Source organism: Haliotis rufescens, unplaced genomic scaffold, assembly GCF_023055435.1.
Source record: "Haliotis rufescens isolate VD_foot unplaced genomic scaffold, xgHalRufe1.0.p SCAF_86, whole genome shotgun sequence".
Lineage (NCBI taxonomy): Eukaryota > Metazoa > Mollusca > Gastropoda > Lepetellida > Haliotidae > Haliotis > Haliotis rufescens.
In genome coordinates, this window is record NW_025964379.1 from 285,569 (window position 1) to 308,827 (window position 23,259).

Here is a 23,259-nt window from a genome sequence, read left to right on the forward strand (position 1 = left end):
GGTGATGGCCCCAGGTGATGGCACCAGTGATGGCCCCAGTGATGGCACCAGTGATGGCACCAGTGATGGCCCCAGGTGATGGCCCCAGGTGATGGCACCAGTGATGGCACCAGATGTTTGCACCAGGTGATTGCACCAGTGATGGCCCCAGTGATGGCACCAGTGATGGCAACAGTGATGGCACCAGTGATGGCAGCAGGTGATTGCACCAGGTGATGGCACCAGTGATGGCACCAGATGGTGGCACCAGTGATGGCACCAGTGATGGCACCAGGGGATAGCCAAAGGTGATGGCACAAGGTGGTGGCACCAGTGATGGCTCCAGGTGGTGGCACCAGGTAATGGCACCAGTAATGGCACCAAATGATGGCACCAAGTGATTACACCAGTGATGGCACCAGGTGATGGCACCAGTGATGGCACGAGTGATGGCACCAGGTGGTGGCACCAGTGACGGCACCAGTGATGGCACCAGTGATGGCACCAGGTGATGGCACCAGTAATGGCACCAGGTGATGGCACCAGTAATGGCACCAGGTGATGGCACCAGTGATGGCACCAGTGATGGCACCAGGGGATGGCACCAGTGATGGCACCAGGTGCTCGCGAAAAGGGAAGCATTTTCCGACCCACCCTTATCCCAGTTATGGTGTTCTCGGGATCATATTGCGAAATTTCTCAACGCGGCGTGTATTCCCACTCATTCATTTAGTACTCACAATGGCTATTTTAGAAGAACATGTATAGACATACGACAAAACCTCACTATAAGAAATCTCTGCTGAAAGAGATTATCAGCTTGTTCAGCAATGATACGAACTCCATACGTTCTGTTTCCATGAAATAATACTTTGGAAAATTCCCCAGTTGAGTTTATTTTCTCTGTCATTTTCACGTCCTGTACCAGATGTCAATGTATTACGATACCAAGTTGCCTGGTGTAGACCGATATTTCTCATCTAAAAAACCCGGAGTTCAGATATGTTTTAAACATGTGATATTACTGAACGTCGATTTAGCAGACCGCGTCCGTGGTCTAATGGTAGAGCGGCTGTCCGGAGAGCGAACCCCAGATCGTGTCATACCAAAAGACGTTAAAAGATGGTACTTAATGTTACCCTGCCTGACTCTCGGCATTAAGGAGTTAAAACGAACACTGTTCGGCTCAGAGTATACTGTGTCTGAGTGGGGTATTCATGTTAAACTGTGGCATGGTATCTCAGTGGGCTAGCACTATAAACTCGGCATACAAGCAGCCACACACACGCGCACGCACACACGCGCACGCACACACGCACACACGCACACACACACGCACACCTACACGCACACGCACACGCACACAGGTGCAGGCCCGTCTCAATATAAGTGCAAAAATGGTGAACACGACGTTAAAGCACATAACACCTCACTCATTTTAGCACAGCTGTTTCAAAATAAACCAACGAAAACAAAGAAAAATAAAGTGGGATTATAAAATCCTTGCGTGCTCTAAAGTTTTCCTAATCCTATAGGGCGGTCGGGGAGCCTAGTGGTTAAAGCGTTCGCTCGTTACGCCGAAGACCCGGGTTCGATTCCCGAAATGGGTACAATGTGTGAAGCCCATTTCTGGTGTCCCCCGCCGTGATATTGCTGGAATATTGCAAAAAGCGGCGTAAAACCATACTCACTCTTAAACCTATAGATTTCAAATACACAGGGAAGCCTCATTGCTTATCAATAGGACTAAGTTACACACACCTGCTGCACAACTGATGATGCAGAAGATAATGTGACATGCAACTGTGACACTGACAACCACTTAAACTGAAGCAGTTTGGCAGTTCAAGTTATGGGAACATACATGTACGCATGTGTGTCATGGTAATACGCGTAGTAAGCGTAATTATAATGGAGCCATCCATCAACGTGTAGATGCATCATTGGACAGTTCCTGAACGGATGTGTATAAAGGATTGGACGTGTAGTTTGGTTGATATGTGCCGCTCCAAGATGGAAACGTTAACCTGCATCTTAAGCTTGCTGTGTCTTGCGTGCTGGTCCCTTCCCCGTGGTGTTGAAGGTAGGAATCTAACTGACCACCAAGGCATACCATGAACTGAAAACTAACACTTACACTTTGGCTGATCGATCTGTCAAAGTCGTCAGCTTCAGAAAAGTATGACCTTTGCCCATGTTCGACCACTGTTAACTGAGTGTCCTTCTGGCTTGCTGAACGGCGGTGAAGTTAAGACGTAAAAGGACGACTAGTTAATCACTGTTCACAGAAAGATGATGCTTGCAAGAATATAGGAGTAGAGATGTCCGATAACACCCTATATATAATTATATTTTTTATAATTTATAATTATATATTTTTTAATCGAGCCTCTTCTCGTGACACACAACAATATAGCAAAAGGGACATGATATGAAAAATAGGTATTTTGTCAGATAGCAGAATAGTTCTACTGCTGGGCTGTTTCATGCCCCTCTGTGTTGGAGGAGAGTAATCATGCAGACAATCTCTACTGCATTCTACTGTTAGGCTGTTGCAAGCCTTTCTATGTTGAAGGTGGGTAGTAAAAGCCTATTGTCTCTACAGTTTTCCACTGTTGGGCTGTTGCAAGCCTCTCTAGGTTGAAGGTGGGTAGAAAATGCAGACTGACTCCACTGTCTCTCATTGTTGTGCTGTTGCAAGCCACACTATCTTGACGGTGGGTAGTAAAGGCAGATTGTCACTCTTTCTCTTGTGCGGTTGCAAGCCCCTCTATGTTGAAGGTGGGTAGTAAAGACATATTGTCTCTCTTTCTCTTGGGCTTTTTCAAACCCCTCCATGTTGGAGGAGAGTAATACATGCAGACTGTCGCTACTGTCTCTTACCGTTGTGATGTTGCAAGGAACTCTATGTTGAAGGTGGGTAGTAAAGACATATTGTCTCTACAGTCTTCCACTGTTAGGCTGTAGCAAGCCTCTCAATGTTGAAGGTGGGTAGTAAAGATATATCGTATCCACAGTCTTCTACCGTTGTGCTGTTGCAAGCAACTCTATGTTGAAGGTGGGTAGTAAAGACATATTGTCTCTACAGTCTTCCACTGTTAGGCTGTTGCAAGCCTCACTATGTTGAAGGTGGGTAGTAAAGACATATCGTCTCCACAGTCTTCCACTGTTAGGTTCTTGCAAGTCTCTCTATGTTGAAGGTGGGTAGTAAAGACATATTGTCTCTACAGTCTTCCACTGTTAGGCTGTTGCAAGCCTCTCAATGTTGAAGGTGGGTAGTAAAGACATATTGTCTCTACAGTCTTCCACTGTTAGGCTGTTGCAAGTCTCTCTATGTTGAAGGTGGGTAGTAAAGACATATTGTCTCTACAGTCTTCCACTGTTAGGCTGTTGCAAGCCTCTCAATGTTGAAGGTGGGTAGTAAAGACATATCGTCTCCACAGTCTTCCACTGTTAGGTTCTTGCAAGTCTCTCTATGTTGAAGGTGGGTAGTAAAGACATATTGTCTCTACAGTCTTCCACTGTTAGGCTGTTGCAAGCCTCTCAATGTTGAAGGTGGGTAGTAAAGACATATTGTCTCTACAGTCTTCCACTGTTAGGCTGTTGCAAGTCTCTCTATGTTGAAGGTGGGTAGTAAAGACATATTGTCTCTACAGTCTTCCACTGTTAGGCTGTTGCAAGCCTCTCAATGTTGAAGGTGGGTAGTAAAGACATATCGTCTCCACAGTCTTCCACTGTTGGAGTGTTTTTTTGTATGTGCTCCAATGCTCTGTTTCCTCAGCCTCTCCGGAAACAGCATCCCATGTACAATGTCAAGGGAAAGGTGAGAACACAGACATGTCCGATAGAGATGTCCGATAACACCCTATATATAATTATATGTTTTATAATTTATAATTATATATTTTTTAATCGAGCCTCTTCTCGTGACACACAACAATATAGCAAAAGGGACATGATATGAAAAATAGGTATTTTGTCAGATAGCAGAATGGTTCTACTGCTGGGCTGTTTCATGCCCCTCTATGTTGGAGGAGAGTAATCATGCAGACAATCTCTACTGCATTCTACTGTTGGGTAGTAAAGACATATTGTCTCTACAGTCTTCCACTGTTAGGCTGTTGCAAGCCTCTCAATGTTGAAGGTGGGTAGTAAAGACATATCGTCTCCACAGTCTTCCACTGTTGGAGTGTTTTTATGTATGTGCTCCAATGCTCTGTTTCCTCAGCCTCTCCGGAAACAGTATCCCATGTACAATGTCAAGGGAAAGGTGAGAACACAGACATGTCCGATAGAGATGTCCGACATTTCAAAGTCCCCCCAAATTTTCCGCATTCTGCATCGTAAAATCTTAGTTTCATATCATGACACTCACAACTGAAATGGGTCACCATAGCAACTTACAGATGCTGTGATCAGAATGATGATGGTGACGGCTTCCATTTCATCTTCAGCTGCTGTTACTAAAGGGGGAAGTTTACTTCTAAAGTCTACATTCCATACACAAGGAAATAGGCAGATTAAAAGGAAATGATCTTCAACAACACATGTTTATCATAAAACCCTATTTAGTTTCTTATCATATGACAAGGAATCCGACCTGATCCTGACAAGCTATATTCTTTCCTATACGTACTACAGTAAGAATGAACTCTGTAGTGGCTCTCACTGTTATATACAGGCACGAAATGCACAGGCGGATTCCACAAGCATGGAGATTCTTGTTATTGGCTCTCGAACATAAAAGGAACATTTGCAGAAGCGAGGGTGAGTGATTTATACAATCCAGAAGTCTGAAACGTCATCAGATTTGTGGGCGGTTATTTCTTGACACACATCTACAAATCAGTTACGTTATTGTATCCAACTTGACGCAATTGGTAAAAAACATATGTTAGGGTGTATGAATTTTATTTAGTCGAGACAACATTTGGAAAATGGAAAAACTAATTTTCAAGCTTTCTTTCGCATGATTAAGACGTTTCTGTATTGGAGAAAATATGTATCATGTGTTTGGTCAAATGTCCACATAAAATAATCAATACCACCATAAGATCTTGATAGGACGAATTATTTTAAGGGTGATCTCTGATGCAACAAAACCTGTGTATGTGTGACACATTACCTTCACTGCAAGGATAAAAAGTTTTACTTCTAAAGTTGTTGTTTTTGGTATTGCTTACGTTCATTTATTGATTGATCTCCTAATAAGAAACTGCATAAGGTGATAAGATTGATTAACAATGTGTTTTGTAGGAAGTCAGTGATCTTCTTAACTCTGTAGCATAAAATGAGTAACTGAGATTGTTGATGGTTGTTTCCTTGCAGTGGATTGAAAAAGAGTATTTGTTCCCCTAAGAGTGTAAACCATCAAAGTTTTATTCCTGAACAGCTGAAGAGATGGTGTAAACTCTTATACATGTGTTCCTTTGTTCATACGTCCTATGAAGAATGTGTGACATAAGTTAGAATCGTTTTTTATTCTCCACAGTCAATCTGTCGCTTCCTGGGCAGTGATCTGGTCACCATCACCAGTCACACCGAGGATGTCTTTGTCAGAGGGTATGCGACCCAGCGGGGAAAAGGTGGGTATACTCAGAAGTGCCAATTATCATTGCTTTACCCCAAATTCAATGGTACACACGTCATTGGAAAATTGTATGATATAAACATATTTATTTCCATAAAGTGGGGGGATTGGCAAACAAGCTAATTTTGCTTATCTGAATGCCTCTCCCAAACATGATACATATACAAATAGCAATGTATATAGGAAATTTCTTTTCATTCCAATAGCGTCATTGTAGCGTAAAACGAGGTTTAATACGTATAGGTATGTAAATATATATTTGCATGGTTTGTGATACGTTATAAAAGATACATGTACAAAAGTTATTTCCTATAATAATGAATACCCATTGTATGTCATATATGTTGAAACAGGCCCGTTGTCTCATACTAAACACATTCTTTGTTTTCTTATCATGTAATGAAGCTGAAAGATACTACCTGGGGGCCACCGACCTCGGCCTGGAGGGACACTGGATATGGACGGGGAACAAGCCCTTCACTTACACCAACTGGGGACCAGGGCAACCAACTAACTACAAAAATAATGAACACTGTCTCGAAGCTTACAAAGGTTATGGATACGGTTGGAATGATGTTCATTGTGACATGAAAGCTAATTTCATTTGTCAGATGTCGCCACTGAGAGGATAAATAAAACTGTTGTTGCAGTCTGTCTCTGACAGCAACAATTTCACATGTGTGATTAAAAAACAGACGTACCCGTTATACATATATTACAGTTAACCAGATAAACAAATACAGGTTACAGGGAACACACTCGGCACACTCTAGCACACTCAGATACCACGCCGCAGTTTAAGCAGTATAGTTTAGGCGTATATAACAAACAATGGTTCTGTAAATCATTAAAAATGTCACTTGTAAAAGTGAAAGAAGAACAGGAAGATGAAGTAAAATTAATAGAAACATAAGTTCTGTTTCTTTGAGCATTTTAGATGAGGAACCGTTTTCAGAAAGTAGTTTTTAGGGAACACATTTTATGTTTGTTTGTTTGTTGATTTACGCCGCACTCAGCAATCTTCCAGCTATATGACGGCGGTCTGTAAATAATCAGACCAGACACACACTCTGTAGGTTATGTAGTATTAAGTGTAGGGCGTAGAAATTAGAATACATGTGAATGTCCACATAAATTAAAAAAATGGTTGAGCATAATAATAGAGCGGTTTCAATAAAGTGATAAAACCCTTTCTATAGCCAATAGAAATCTCTGCATAAAGCAAAGTCGACACGGATCCTATCTACTTGTCATAAGCATGTGTTTGTGAATCACTATAAAATAGTGATGATACCAGGTGTTCGGGATAAGGTGAGAGTATCCTGCCCCACCGAAAAGTAAGTATTGGTAGGGCAGAATAATAGAAAAGTTTTATATAAACATTGATTGTTTTTGTACTATGTTTACTTCCGTTGCCATGCCAATAATCAATATTGTATTATGAAAACGTATTCACTGTAACTCTTTCCCTTAGCACCCACCGTGCGTGAAGTATTTGTACATGTGCTGCCAGTCCATGGCACCCGTTACGCTTGTGATCATGTGTGTCTGGCTCTCTAGCAACCGCCTTGTGTTACATTAGTGTTCGTGTTTTGTTAATGTCACAGCGATTTCGAAATAGTTTCTTGGTTGTGATGGAATAGCATATAATTATACACAAATATGACACTAGTGCTAGCGTTGAAAGCTTATGAAACGTTTTTGATTTAGTTGGGTTGGGTTTAACGCAGCGTTTAACATTATTCCAATTATATCATGGCGTGACAGCTTAATGTGGGAGGAAAGCTGGAGTGATGCAGGTCTCAGATGTTTACCACTTTGGTGAAACCAACGAACACGGGTATGGTGCTGACAAACCCAGAAACATAATCGGGGCGAACCAGGATTCGAACCCACAATCATAGGTTTCTGGTGTGACCAAGGGACGCAACTCGGCAAAGCGAACCGCGCCGCCTTAGACGACTGGGCCACCCGTGCCCATTCATGCCATTTTTAAAATTATGCGCCATATTTGTGTCCCTGCTCATCAGTCATTACGGATGTACAACCCTACCCTGTTTTCGAGTTGTATCCAGATAGCATCTGTTAGACCGCCTCCTTGATCTTGTGGTAGAGAGTCCGCCCGGAGAGCGGAAGGTCCGGAGTTCGATCCCCGGCCGCGTCATACCAAACGACGTAAAAAGATGGTACTTGTTGTTACCCTGTCTGATGCTAGGCATTAAGGGGCTAAAACAAGGAATGGTCGGCTTGGAGTCAGTATACTGTGTCTGACTGGGATATTCATGTTAAACTGCGGCATGGTATCTCGGTGAGCTCGCACTATAAATCGGCATAAGTCCGAACTAGTACAAGGTAACACACACACACACACACACACACACACACACACACACACACACACACACACACACACGCACACGCACACGCACACGCACACGCGCACACACACACACATTCACGTCGTTACATAAGTGCATAATCTTGGACGCGACCTTAAACCCAATTTCACCTTACCTCACGCATCTGTTAACATTGTAAAACAAGTGTCCCAGTCGAAACTCTGGAAGTTAACAACGCCATTTTGACATACTTTTGAAGATTTTCCCTAACATTGTTAGACTTCCTTTGCAGAACAACTTGAATAGGATCGTCAAGCTAGAAACACGCCTGTTCCAATTACGAAATCAGTTCCAGATTGCCTTCATTGATTGACATATTTGCCTTCAAGGCACTTATGACGTTAGCAATACCTATATATCATGGTTCTTAAAAAGCAACAGATTAATAAGCTAAAGATTACAAATAATAACACGTGTTATTAGTGCTTTGTTAATGTCTGAAATCATATTTCTTCAACGACATCATCGAAAAACAGTTTTCCCGATAGAATTATGACTAAGAGCGGATATCTATTTTGACTCGAAATAGGTATTTGTATATCTCATGTATTATAATCAACATTAACAACCCCTCACTCAATACCCAGATAGTCATGCGCAAATGACACAGTCATCGCATCTAAGATAGTTCTGCAAGTCACAATTTGGTACTGCATATGTCAGATATATTGACAACTTTGTAGGCTTTTTCTGGCTGCTGATTACCAACGGAACAGCTAATGTTCATTTGCATAGAAGAAATGTATTTACCAGTGTAACCACTGTCAGTTGATTTTAAAACGCTTTGGAGTGAAAGATTCACTTTGCATGTGTTTGTGATGGGTGTCACGGGTGGGGCAAGATACGCTCACCTTTTCTTCTCTATCAACTGGTATTATCACTATTTGATGATGAATCATAAACACGTGCTCATGATAATCAGTCGAGTCCCGGTAATCCGGTCTTAATAGCACTGATTTAATCGGTTCCCATCATTTGCATCCGATAAAGCCGATTTTCGGATTAAAGAGTGTCGGATTAACGAGACTTGACTGTAGTCGAATACAATCGACGCTGGTTTTGGCAAAGGTTTCTGGTGAATGTGGAAAGGGTTTTGTCACTTTAATTTACAGCATGTCACAATCTGAAACAACCGTGACCAACGTTTATCTTGAAGTTGATCAAGTATCACACATGTTCTGTTGCATACGTGTGAAGAACTTAGGCGCCGTCCAACTTGTTATCATACAGGTGCGCAATAACACCGAGGAGCGGACCACAGCTGTGCCGCCACTCATGATCCTAGCATTTCTGTCACCTGAAATATTACATGCAAAAAATCTTTATATGCACAACTATAGGTGACATATCCTTGATCAATCTATGTTCATGTCAAACAAAGATCCGGTATAGAATAGGTCTTCAGCAACCCATGCTTGCCGTAGAGGCGACTAAGCTTGTCAAAGAGGCGACAAACGAGATCGTGTGGTCAGAGTGGCTGACTCGGTTGATGCATGCCATCGATCCCAAAAGCGTGAATCGATGCTCATGATATTAATCACTGGATTGTCTGGTCCAGACTCGATTATTAGCTGTAGCTGCAATGTTGCTGAGTGCCGCTATAAACAACCAACCAACCAACCAATCATATCAAACACCAGGCTATTTAACAACAGCTTGCACCATGGCTCATTAAAATACGTGTATTTAAGTTGGTAGCTGACTGTGTTGCAATATATAGACCTAGAAATTAGTTAAGCTCCCCTTGGTTTTGCGACCATGTCTGTTCAACAACAAGGTGTCATTCGCGTCAAGCCTGAGCTATGGTTGAGAATTTAATGGCTTGTCTTGAAGATGTGTCTCTTGACCAATGAAAACACAGAGAATGCTGCAAATGTTCAAATATTCTAACTGCAGTAATAACACAGTTAAGCAAAACTGATAACCACGAAAACTATGGATGTGGGAAATTCCATGATCACGTAATCTGTCCAAGTTTTTCCTTGATGTGGGCATTCTGGAGTTTGTCCCTCCTCTACCTTGCCTCATTTCAGACGAATAATGTTGCATTTGTCGAGTCCAAAGGACATGCCGATATCATTAGACAAGGACTCGACAAGGAGAATCGTTTATTATTATTATTATTATTTACAGATTAAAATATAAAATGCAGCAAAGAGGGTTTGGGTGATCCTGGCATATTCAGGCTGGTTAGGTTCATCATCAGCTCAGGGCCTTTGCCCCTCTACACGCAGCCCACACGGCGATTGGGACATCTCCGAGGAAGCGCTGTCTAGTCAAACGCACCCAGAACTTTTCGAAGAATGTGAAGACTCACCAACACTGCAGCCTTCTGCATTACCCAGATTGTCAAAAGGGCTGTATTCCTGGTAGCAAACTCAGGTACTCTCCCAATGTCAGTCAACAGATTGGAAGGTAGCAAACCTTAGTCACCGAGAACAATGGGGAGTCGGACAACTTGGTACTTGGGGTGCAAGCGTGACATTTCTTGTCATTCATATTAGTTTCAAAGGGGACAGAAAACTCAATGATATGAATGAATTCATTGGATTTATCAAAAAGGACAAGATCAGGTTTGTTTGCCTGGATACGTCTAAGGCTGTAAATGGGCCTATTCCAAAGAATTTTGTATTTATCATTTTCCATGACGCCCTCTACATATGTCGGGTCGTACCATGGGTGGATGTCTGTGTCAAAACCACAAGCATGTCGAAGACGGTAACACAATGATCAAGCCACCTCATTATGTCGTTTAAGATACTGTGTTTGTGCCAAAGCTGGTCATCCACTCACAATGTGTTGAACAGTCTCATTAAATTCATTACATAATCTACATTTCATATTTACATTTTGATGCAAAATCACGCATTGACGGTTTCGAGTGGGAAGTGACCTATCCTGAGCAGCAAACAGAAAGCCTTCTGTTTTACTTTTCAGGCCAGACGACTTCATCCAAGCGAGGGACTCTGCAGGATTGCTGAACTTCTCAACACACTGCACATAAACTCGATGCAGTGGTCGTTCAGATAGCCTTTTCTTGAACATGGAAAGGCTATCTGAATGGTCCGACTTGATATGGCACTTCACTTGGTTGACACTTATTTCTGTACCGTCGAGCAGTACAGAACCATCAACAAAATCAACACGGTCATTGGTATTATGTACCACATCCTTTGCTCGTTTTCGAAAACTGTGGAATGCCTTGTTTTCATCATGAATCTTGACATGCTTCACAAGAGGATCATCAGACGAATAAATGTGTGCAAAAGTGCACAAGACAATTCTATCATGAAGAGCCTCCACATTATTCAAACCACGCCCTCCCATCATGATTGGTAAATATAAGCGAATGAGGGAAGAGCGAGGATGGTGGAATGTATTGTCTGACATGATTCTTCGTGTGAGGGTGTCAATACCCTGAATTTCTTCTTTCGTCCAATCAACAACACCAAAAGAATACGAAAGGACGGGCACAGCATAAGTATTTGTGGCTTTGACTTTATTGCGAGCGTTCAGCTCCGAACTCCAGATTTTCTTAAGTCAACATTTGTACTCTGCCCGAAGTTTGCCCTTGATATGGGCATTCTGGAGTTTGTCCCTAATCTGCATCCCTAAGTACGTATAGGCCTGACCTTCCACAAGTAAACGGATGGATCCTCCCTCTACCTTGACACGTTTCAAATGACGAATGTTGCATTTGTCGAGTCCAAAGGACATGCGGATATCATTAGAAAAGAACTCGACAAGCAGAATCTGTTTTTTGAGTGTAGATCCGCCATTGGCTATAAGTCCAAGGTCATCCATGTAAAGGAGGTGAGTAAGGGCTGTTGGGGATCTGTGCTTAGAGGTCCCGGGTGATAACTGTCCTCTTTGCTGAGCAAAAAGCTTAAAGGTTTTAGTGACAAACAGAAAAGCAAAGGGCTAAAAGAATCGCCCTGAAATATTCCTCTGCTGATAGAAATGGGTTCCGAAGTCACCACCTGCCCCATATCAAGTTGAGTTAACCAGCAATTCATTAATGACTTGAGTAAAACAAGTAATCGCTTGGGGAAGTCAATACATTATTATTATTATTATCAAAATATAAAAAAATGCAGCAAATGAGGGTTGGCGTGATCCTGGCACAGTCAGGCTCGTTAGGCTCATCAGCAGGTCAGGGGCGTTCCCCCTGACACTCTCCCAATGTCAGCCAACAGACCTAAGGCACGGAGAACAATAGGGAGTCGGGCAACAATACATGTACATTTTCAGTACATATATACAGCTCAATAGCTTAATTTGTTACAAAATTATTTGCAAGGTTAATTTGTTAAAGAAACTACAGTATATCCCAATTAATTATTGCTCCTCAATGGCTGTTTTTTCGATTTCCCTTCTCCGTTTACCCATCTTGTTCCTTTTGGGAGTAAAATTATTTATATATATATATTCCTCAGATATGGATTACTACTTATCGGGCCTTTTGTCGCCAAAATGTGGAGAAGGTCTCAGGCCTGTATTAATATATACTGCGCACTAGCCACTGACTTGTAAATTTTCCTCTGAAGCCCCTCGTTCAACATGACTTATTCATGTATGTACCGTATTCGACGTAATAAGCGCCCACGGCGATATTTGCTATTATATTGGTAAGTAAACAATCCCAATTAGCACCCCTTCCAACTGATCAATGTACACAAGACTTACCCGTGTGCTATATGCACCCTTAATTATGGGCAATTAAATTCTGGAAAAATTTATCTGTAGTATATAAACATTTCAGGTAGTCAGCATAAACCTCGAAATTTATCTTTCAATTCTGTTTTTTTCCACCAATATAATATTCAAATAATGGCCCCCTATTTCTAATTTTGAGAGCGCCCTGGGCGCTTATTACGTCGAATACGGTAAGTGTATTTGAGATACATATTTTATGAACCTACGTTAGTAAATATTAATTAAATCGACAAACATGACATTTGTATCTTGACGACTTAATTCAAATAATTTATTAATACTCGGATATAAAAACATATAAATGTATTCAGTTTCACAAAAGTAGAAATCGTGAAAGATATATTGTTTTTTGTTTATAATATTGTTTAGCCCTATGTCCCTCTAAATACGCATCATTAGTTCCCAGCTGCTTGTGTCCCGATATCATAATCAATGCGCATCTTTTCACAGCTGCTCCAAACCATGAAAACGCTTTATATCATGTATGCATCCGTTTACTCGCCAGTGCATCCTATGACACGCTAACCGCCAGCATCTCAACTGCAACAATGAATGTGTTCTCTGGTGTTGCGCTTCTACTGTTGGGCTCTTCCATGTTCCTGTACGCAGAGGGTAAGTCACTCATTTCCCCAAAACGTTTAACATGTCCTTATGGCATAAATAGTAAATAATGTTTTCCTAACATTTCTTGATACTCTGTGCGAACAGAAAGAAAACACAACATTGCTTTTTTAGCTTACTGTCATCCTTAAAGAAATGTGTTTATACCACTCATTTATATGTCTTTGAAAGCAAACATTAATAAACTAGTGTATACTCCAGGAAATTGCCTTCAATAAAATGCATCTAAGAATCCGCAGACCCATAATGTTGCATGTGTTACCATATGGGACTATTAGCATTTTACAATAAGGTTCCATGTGTCCATCATGTTTTCCATCATCTATGATAAAGGTTTTGTTTTTCACACCGCACGTTTGGAATGCTTTAGCATCGAAAGGGAAATTGTCTCGTAACGTTTTCAAGTTACAGTCACCAGTGAAAATGGTTTACAAAATGCAGTAGGAAGCTATTTCACAGCAATATCATGCTGATTTAGCGTCACATAATGGACCATTGAAGTATTGGTTTAAACTGTTTTGTGCCTATGACTCTCATGGCGGAATGCCATATATTTGAAGGAAACGTGTTTCATCTAAATACTTTCGTGAATCTGATGCCAGGTTGTGTGTGCCATCTACAACTGACATGATTGTCCATACATTATAATATACAATATCTCGCCAATAAATGCTTTTAATTAAGTGAAGGTTATATTACAGCAGAATTGCGACCTTCCTCAAATTGACAATACTTCACATATCTATACTCAACCACAAAAGTTCCCGTGACACCAATATTTTAGTGTATTTTTCAAACAAGTAAAGTTTGGTTTTCAATATTGTAGTACATGTATGAAATCAAGTCACAAAAAACGCAACTGCTACAGAAAAGCATGCATTCCATGGAAAGGCTGACTTTTATGCAATTCCCATGCATTTCACTACCCAAGAATGGGTATAAAACATGTGCGTTAACGAGATTCCATATGCATTGTTTAGCATCGTGCTGACAACAAACACTCAGAAAAACAACAAAATTACGCAATTATTCAATATTACGAAATGCCACTCCTGTCCAAAAATGAGCGTCTGCGAGCCATTGGTATGCTTGAAGCAGGATCGAGTCAATGTGACGTTGCAAGACAATTTAACGTCCACAGAAACACCATTTGGTGTTTATGGCAACGTTGGCAACAGACGAATGCAGTCAGAGACCATCCTCGGAGTGGCAGGCCACGCGTAACCAACAATCGACAAGACATCTGGATTCGAACTACACACCTAAGAAATTGATTTCAGCCAGCAACAGTGACTGCAAGAAACATCCCTGGCCTTCGACGAATATCTTCACAAACCGTACGTCGTCGCCTCAGATGTGCAGGGATTGTCGCCAGAAAACCCAGACGTCCCATTTTGACAGGAAACCACCGTCAAGCACGTCTACAGTGGTGCAGACAGCGTCTACAATATTTGACAACATGCGATGTTGCGCTTCGTTTTATCTCGGACCTAATCCAATTCAGGACTCAATTATAGCTCTATAGGAGGTATCAAATCCCGTATCGTTGCCACTGCATGCAATTTTCAGGGTAGTGCAGAGTTGCCAAAAAATACTTCTTTTGATCGTTTTGATGCTACTTCATTATGCGATGTGAAAATGACAGATGGCGAGCCCCTGGTATGCTTCAGTGTGACGTCACACGCCAATTTAACGTCCAGGCCATATGACACTTATGGTGACGCGACGAGGGCTGGTCAAAAAGTTCTAAGCCTAACAAACAAAACCAACAGTTGGGAAAGTGTTTTTAATTTTATTTTTCAACATAACCTCGCTGCTTTTCAATACACATCTCATATCGATAGTGAAGCTTTTCGATTCCAGTCAGGAAGGAGTTTTCTGAAGCCACCCTGCAAAACCCATTCACGGAAGCTTTAAGGTCATCGTTGTTGTCATTGCGCTTTCCACAAAGGTGATCTTTCAGTTTAGGAAACAAGCGGAAATCACTTGGTGCCAGGTCGGTCGAGTATGGAGGGTGAGGAGGCTCTTGGAACCCACATTGTCGCACAGCAACCTTGCAAGTCGAGAGATGTGAGAATAGGCGTTGTCATGAAGTAGTAAAACTCCAGAAGTCAGAATTCCTCGCCACCTTTCTTTGATAGAATTTCTCATGCGATGAAGCAAATCAGCATAGTAGGCACTAGTTATCATCTTTGGACTTTCAAAGGATCACACTCTTTGAAACCCAGAATACAGTGGCCATGAATTTATGTACTGATCTTGAAGACTTTTTGTGCTGAAAAGTGAAATGGTGTCATTCCATTGATTGACTATTTGACTTGGGATCATAGTGGTGGACCCATTTTTCATCACCCGTTACTAATCTCTTTTTGAATTTGACAAAATCCTTCTCAATTTAGCGCGAAATTTTCTCTAGCAATGTCAGTTCTTTTTTCATTAAGATTATAATTTAGAAACTTTGGCACTAAACGAGCAGATATTTTATCCACCTGTAAATGTTTAAAAACAGTGTGAATGGATCCATTCCTTAGACCTGTGTCCTCTTCAAGTTCAGCAATGGTAATATCTGACAGTATAGGTTTTTCTATCTCCTTGATTGAATCTTCATTGGTGGGAGCTGAGGAACGTCCAGACCTAGGGTTATCATCAAGGCTTGTTCTCACAACCTTGAACATGGATCAACAAAGTTTAACAGTGGAATTACTAGGGCACTTACTCTTGTGCCATGAATTTCATGGGGAGTACATTTCTCTAAAGTCATAAACTTAATGACTGCTCGGTACTCGCTCTTTTCCTTTTCTGTATCCGTTAGACCCCTATCACAATCTACTGGCTGTCACTAATATACAAACGGACTCAACAGACCAAATTAACTTGAAATGAACTACTACAACATGTACTACATTGACTAGTACACTTTGTAATGGCCCATAGTTGAAAGTTAGTCAGGCTAAGAACATTTCCTCCAGCCCCCGTATTAACAACCGCGTCAGAGACGGTCCTCGTAGTGTCCGCCCACCCGTGACAACCCCTTGCCAAGATATCGTCGACACAGGTCACAGACAGCATGGCTCACACCCCGTGTAGAAGTGGCGTATCTGCGAGGGTGGTCCGCAGACACTGACACACCTACGGCATCCGTGAGAGACGCCAAGCTAAAAGGCTAATACTAATCAAGGTCGACGTCTCCAGTGATTCAGATATGTGGTCTTTGTCACTGATGTGTCACGTTTACTTGTTCACCGATTCGATGGGAGAACACCTGTCTTCAGGCTTCAAGGTGAACGTTATGGCACGCCGTGCGTTCTTGAAAGCGATCGTTTGAAGGTGGTGGCTTTATGATCTGAGGTGAATCAACGGGTACACGGACAGTCAAAGTTTTGTGATTGATGAGAATTTGAATGTTGCGAAATACCAGAATGCCCTCATCATTCAAACATGCTGGGATGAAATTGCATGATGTTTCGATGTCATTCTCATCCTCAAATGATGTTGCAGGAACTCAGGTATATCCCTCCTCAGATATGGATTACCATTCATCGGGCGTTTCTTTGCCTCAATGAGGAGTAGGTGTCAGGCCTGCATTATTCCCCACTGCCGCTGACGTGTAAACTTGTCCCTGAACCCTCTCGTTAAACGTGACTCATTAGCATGTCAGGAGCGCTCCTCACATGGACTGATGCTCGCTACCGTACCTTCGTAACATTTCTTCCGTTTCAAAATAATCAAATTATTGCAGGATTACAATACAGTAAAATACGCTTATAACGAACTGATGAATATTGTGAACTTAACTTTTGGTCCCGGCCATTTGCTGTACAGATGGTTTATGTATGCTTATAACGAACAAAACTGAGTAGTCCATTTGAGGTCGTTATAACCATAGTTTATGTGTACTATGATCTATTGTTGAATGTAAAGGTTTAGTGTTTTCATATTAGGAACGTTGACTGAACCCCCCTGAAATTCCTTTGCAAGAGGCATACGTTAACTAAGTGTCATATCATTTGAAAGTACATGTACATACCCCAGCCATAAATCTGTACCTTCCGGATATCGGTATATTGTACTTTTGATACCGAATATGAGTAGATTAGGAATATTAACATGAACTTCTTTTTTCCCTGTTTTGAACTTCTAGAGGATCTACGGTGCCACATCGCCAGGATCCACTGGTGATTCTTCATTTGCCAACACCCAATTCCAAATTAGTCTTTAATCCAGTCTTTATCCTATTTTTCTGTTACATGGTGCATCAGAAACTAACTGATTCCAATTACATATATCAATATGTTTGTTTAAATGTTGAAGGTTCAAGGTGTGTACCAGGGTTTCATTCCCATGGACGTTCCTGCTACTGGTTCTCTGACATGACAGGAACGTTTGCTGAAGCAAGGGTAAGTAACCAGTGCTGAGTCTTCAGCTCAAATATGATTAATATGAAATAGTTAAATATCAAAAGCATTAAACGTATTATGAAAACACCTGTTTTATTGTTTGTATCGATGTTTCGGATCTCACTTCTCACCCCTTTATCAGGTGAATGGTTGAATATAAAAATGTCCCTCAAACAACATTATCTATACGTGAAGTCGTGCAGAATGCAGAAGGAACTTCTTGACAAACAGGTTCTCCTGATTGAAATAGGGGTTGAGATGCAATAGTGCATGCAATAGCCACAAGACCTTTGCAATTGCGACTGAACTGAGCGGTGTACTGAACTGTATTGCTCATTGCACGTATTGGGCATGCTGTGAATAAACGCGATAAGATAAATGTACAGGGCTATTAACAGTATTAACAGAACTGACAAGGAGGGAGCAAACAAAGACATTCGGAGTGGTAGTGCTTGAGATCGGTTGGTGTATCATGGTGCTAATCAATCAATCAACCGTTTATTCCATCAAATCCGATCACAGCAACAACACGAATAATAAAAAAAAACATTATCGAGAACGGAAATCCAGTGGATTGACATCTTAAAATCTCAGCACCTCAATAGACGGTTGATGTTCTACTGTTCATCCCGATACCATTCGTTTTGCAGTCAGTCTGTCAGTTTTTCGGAGCTCGGCTCGTCATCATCAACAGTCGAGCGGAGGATGACTTCATCAGGGGATATGTAAGAGGAAAAGGTTTGTAAAGGCATAAGTACACTGAAAACCTAAGGATTTTAGATAGGTAAGTAAGGCAGTTTGGACTCTTTACATAGAGAGGTGACACTTTTTGAAAAACTATAATTGAAAGACTTCTTTTACAAACAATCGATCAATTTGTTGAGGCTATGTTTCAATTCTAAACTTCGCCGTTTGCATTTAAGCTCCCTTTTACTTCATTGGAGGGAGTGACCTTGCTCGTGAGGGCAGGTTCGTCTGGGAAGGAGGCAGAACTTTTGCTGGTGGATACCAGAACTGGGGATCGGGTCAACCAGACAACTACAAGGGGGCTGAGGATTGTGTCAACATTTGGAACGCAATCGGGTATCTCTGGAATGACGCCACCTGCAGCCGAAAGTGCAACTTCATATGTGAGATTTAAAAGTGAAGTAATTAAACTGTGTGGCAAATGCTTGACATCCCGTTTTCTTTTGCTTCTATCCAGAACCAGTATATATCAAACTGTAGCGTCATGATGCGTATCCATGTACATTCACTAACATCGGTACACCTTCTTACTAACTTCAGGTTAGACCTGCGATATACACTGATTTCAGACTTGAATATTTTCACATTTGGTCTTCTGATCCACAATATTCTGAACACAGTATTATCAAATATTACATTTTCTTTAAAATACAATCCGAACAACTTACGGGAAATCTATCTTGAAACGAGTTATACATGAAACTTAGACTCAACGTGCTTGGATAGATTACCATTCTAAGTATTGCCATTGTAGAATGTGTGAAAGTGGAGGTGAATGTGGTATGAAGCGACGGAGTGGATGAGGTGGTAAAGTTCGGTGACCATTCCAAGTATTGCCATTGTAGAATGTGTGAAAGTGGAGGTGAAGGTCGTATGAAGCGATGAGTGGATAAAGGTGACCTGGTTGACTGCCTGTCATAGTACCGGATACGTTGGACGTTGGTCATAATATCAAAACACGGCATGTCGTGAATACCTTTCTGTGGTGAAGAAGCTGTCGTAAAATCTCTTTAGTCAGTAAAAGTTCATCACCTACCTGTTTCCCAGTGACCGAAATTGTCTGTATGTGACGATTGATTACCTTGACCACTGAAATAGTGTGTCTCTATATCTACAACTATTATGTCTTTTATGTATATAACGTTATGGCTTGGAGCCTAAACAATGGATCACAAGATTTCTTTCAAATAATATATAATGTTTTTGTACAAAATCGTGACTATCTGGACAGTCAAATAAGGGAAAGAAATCCCCCTCCGTCAAGTCGTCAAACGTTGATTCAGGCACTGTTGGAAGAATGGCGAGCCATCCCCAATGACGTCATCGGGCATCTTGTAGACTCCGTGCGGCGACGTGTCCAAGCCTGTATTCAGAGCAATGGAGGCCATACAAGATACTGACAGTAATGCATTTGTGAAAAACATGCGTTTTCTGTTTTCGTTCAGATGATTTGTTTATTTTGCAAATTGACATTTTACCCCCTGTGTCATTCCTTACGTGATATTGAAGTTCCTGTAAATGCCACCTTTGTGGAATTTGAATCAGAACATTGTCAGATAAATTTTCTTTCCAACTCGCAACACTTTATTTTTGTGATATATTTGATAATGTTGTCAACATCAAATCAATGTTGGTATAGTTTATTTTGCCCGTCAGTTTATGAAAGTCCTCAGCCCCTACGTTAGGAGCTAATGAAGCGGTCATACAATATCCGCTTTCAGGGATGGGATTCGAACCATGACCTTCTGATCCAAGGTCGGGAATGCTGACACGGGATGGATGTCGTCAGCGGGATGAATCCACCCTACTATACATGCTTTCCTGTTGAATATTTCAAGATTCCATCCTAAATTCCTTATGAGATTTATAGATATACAAGACGCCCTTACATTTGAGCCAGTTATGCCGGCAGAAAATATTGGTGCTGTGTCGCTTGTAGAAAGTGTTGTGCCGGTGGCAGATTTATGCAGAGTTGCGTCCATAAGGCGTGTCAGAAACATTTCTTCGGGCTTTCCTACATGAAGGCGTCAATTGCGTGGATCGATGCTCCTGATGTCAATCACTGTATTGTCTGGTCCAGACTCGATTATTTACAGACCGCCGTCGTATAGTTGGAATATTGCCGAGTGTGGCGTTAAAGAACTAACATACAAACAAACAAAACATCAAGCTGACACGCAGTGGTATAACTAAAGTACTTTTCAGCGTTACCAAACTCACTCACTCACAATTTACTAGGGCCTCAACTTGAGTGAGTTTGGTTCAACTCACTCTTTTCACGCACAACATACGCTATCGGGGAAATACAAGATATCAAATACTAGTATAATGATAGCAATAATAATGACGAGGGACATAATCTCATTGTCAATGTTGATATTGTTGATGGTTCTGTATTGCTGGACGCTGCCTTGCTGCTTGCGAAGAGATTGTGTTTTGAACTGGAAATATATTTAATTCGAAGCTATCAATTTGTCGCGATCACATTCGTTCTTTCTCGGAAAATTCTACTACTACTACTACTACTACTACTACTACTACTATCATAATTGTTCACATTTGCACACATTTATTTGTATTTGTCAGGACACATGATGAAAACGAGGTAATTCTTAAATGAGCCAAGCATGTAGGACATGAAATGTAGGTACAGAAATAAGTGTCAACCAAGCGAAGTGCCATGCCAATTCGGCCCAGATTCAGTTTATTAAGGAGAGGCTGAATGAGTACCAAGTTGTCCGTCTCCCCATTGTTCTCGGTTCCTCAGGTTTGGTACCTCCCAATCTGTTGACAGACATTTGGATAGTTCCCGGGTTTGCTGCCAGGAATACAGCCCTTCTGACAATCTGGGTAATACAGAAGGCTGCAGATTTGGGAAGTCTTCACATTCTCCGAAAAGTTTTGGGTGGGTTCGACTGGGAAGCGCTTCCTGGTAGAAGTCCCATTCGCCGTCTGGGCTGCGTGTAGAGGGAGCAAGATCCTTTACTTACGTTAATGATACATATATATTTTGATAACTGATTACTGGTCTTCACAACCCCACCAACATCCCTACCCTCAACCTATGCTGACCGCCTCCATTATCTAGTGGTAGAGCGTCCGCTGGGGGCGAATGGTCCGGGGATCGATCCCCGGCCGCGTCATACCAAAAGACGTTAAAAATGGTGCGTATGTTAGCATGCCTGGCGCTCGGCATTAACGGTCTAAAACAAGGGCTTTTCGGCTCGGAGTATACTGTGTCTAAGTGGGGTATTTATGTTAAATAGCGGCATGGTATCTCAGTGAGCTAGCACTATAAAATCGGCATCAGTCCGGACTAGTACAAGCAGCCACACACACACACGGACATGCACGTTGCGAAGTAAGTGCATCAATCTTCACCATTTCACCTCAGCACCATCTCTATGTCAACCTCTATACTCTCAGTTCAACTTTGTTCATGGCAAAAAGACGTATCCTTTATTCATTATTTGGCTATATGTGTATTACAATGACATTGCTTGGTTAAAAATATACATGAAAAAATATAATCGACTAAACTGACCATGTCGGAGAAGCGTACGTATTCTACCATATTAACGCAGGGTTGCCTTTTTTCCAAAGCAATGTTCAGTTAATATTCCATAGTACTACGTAACTTAATGTCATTGCTTTATTTCCTGACTGCCAAGACGACACTCTCAGACGTATTTTTCGCCTCCTTTTTCTTGCATATGGATAAGGTGCGTTCAGATTTTTACATTTCCAAACTCTCATGTCACGTGATCGCAGTTTGTTTGTCTCTTTGTTTGTTTGTTTGTTTGATTGTTTGCCTTTTAACGCCGCACTCAGCAATAGTCCAACCATATGACGGCGGTGTGTAAATAACAGATCCTGGACCAGTGATTGAAATGTTGATGTTCATCTTTTTTCCAAATAGTGTAGTCTATTTTCCCATTCCACATTACAGTGTATACAGTGTGAGAGAATGTAATGTACAATAGACAATATAGATGTAATTTACACAAGCCACAATCGCATTGCTTTTTATAGATAGGTGAGTGAGCGAGGATGGTTTTACGCCGCTTTTAGCAATATTCCAGCAATATCACGGCGGGGGACACCAGAAATGGGCTTCACACATTGTACCCATGTCGGGAATCGAACCAGGCTCTTCCGTGTGACGAGTATAGATAGGTAAGTATTGAACAGTGGTTTCATCAGAGTAAGACATCAAAATATTGAGCTTATATAATTTGTGGCACAAGTAGAATGTAATTGGTATATATTTACATCCTAATTGGTGATGGCGGCTACAAATTCATATATACATATATATATTTTGATTACCGATTACTGCCCATTTATCCTTTGATGTATAAATAGATGAAAATAGATGTCTTTTAGCAGTATTACATTTGTGATACTTTCGATAGGTTGAATATTTGTTTGTTTGTTTGTTGTTTAACGCCGCACTCAGCACTATTCCAGCTTATGACGGCGGCCTGTGTAAAAACAATCGAGTCTGGACCAGACAATCCAGTGATTGATATCATGAGCATCGATCCACGCAATCAAACCAAGTCAGCGAGCCTGACCACCCGATCCCGTTAGTCGTTAGTCGCCCCTTACGACAAGCATAGTCGCCTTTTACAGCAAGCATGGGTTGCTGAAGACCTATTCTACGCCGTATCTTCACGGGTCTGATAGGTTGAAGAAAGAATTTTACGACTGCTTTAAGAAGGGAACTCTTCACACCAGACATGTCAAGGTAAGAATAGAACCCCCCCCCCCCCCCCCCCCCCCCCCCCCCAAGCCCCACCAGCACCAA

At 41.5% G+C, this 23,259-nt stretch overlaps 2 protein-coding genes across 2 annotated transcripts; both read left to right on the forward strand.

Annotated features, from left to right (window-relative positions):
* Window positions 1–1,959: 1,959 nt before the first annotated feature.
* Window positions 1,960–6,263, forward strand: LOC125377275 (perlucin-like). The gene is made up of 4 exons (XM_048390182.1): window positions 1,960–2,062; window positions 4,661–4,746; window positions 5,471–5,564; window positions 5,975–6,263. The coding sequence occupies exons 1-4, from the start codon at window positions 1,978–1,980 to the stop codon at window positions 6,199–6,201; spliced, it is 492 nt and encodes a 163-aa protein (XP_048246139.1). The 5' UTR covers window positions 1,960–1,977; the 3' UTR covers window positions 6,202–6,263.
* A 6,919-nt stretch (window positions 6,264–13,182) lies between these two features.
* Window positions 13,183–18,878, forward strand: LOC124129086 (perlucin-like). Its single transcript, XM_048390186.1, has 4 exons — window positions 13,183–13,296; window positions 17,617–17,702; window positions 18,353–18,440; window positions 18,626–18,878. The coding sequence occupies exons 1-4, from the start codon at window positions 13,233–13,235 to the stop codon at window positions 18,841–18,843; spliced, it is 456 nt and encodes a 151-aa protein (XP_048246143.1). The 5' UTR covers window positions 13,183–13,232; the 3' UTR covers window positions 18,844–18,878.
* The last annotated feature ends 4,381 nt before the right edge of the window (window positions 18,879–23,259 follow it).

What these genes read in the sequence shown, in the direction of transcription:
- LOC125377275 (XM_048390182.1), top strand. Translation starts at nt 1,978, where the DNA reads ATGTGCCGCTCCAAGATGGAAACGTTAACCTGCATCTTAAGCTTGCTG. An exon ending in CCTTCCCCGTGGTGTTGAAG is followed by an intron (nt 2,063 to 4,660) that starts GTAGGAATCTAA and finishes TGTTATATACAG; the next exon opens with GCACGAAATGCACAGGCGGA. An exon ending in TGCGACCCAGCGGGGAAAAG is followed by an intron (nt 5,565 to 5,974) that starts GTGGGTATACTC and finishes CATGTAATGAAG; the next exon opens with CTGAAAGATACTACCTGGGG.
- LOC124129086 (XM_048390186.1), top strand. Translation starts at nt 13,233, where the DNA reads ATGAATGTGTTCTCTGGTGTTGCGCTTCTACTGTTGGGCTCTTCCATG. An exon ending in CATGTTCCTGTACGCAGAGG is followed by an intron (nt 13,297 to 17,616) that starts GTAAGTCACTCA and finishes TAAATGTTGAAG; the next exon opens with GTTCAAGGTGTGTACCAGGG. An exon ending in GGGATATGTAAGAGGAAAAG is followed by an intron (nt 18,441 to 18,625) that starts GTTTGTAAAGGC and finishes TTTGCATTTAAG; the next exon opens with CTCCCTTTTACTTCATTGGA.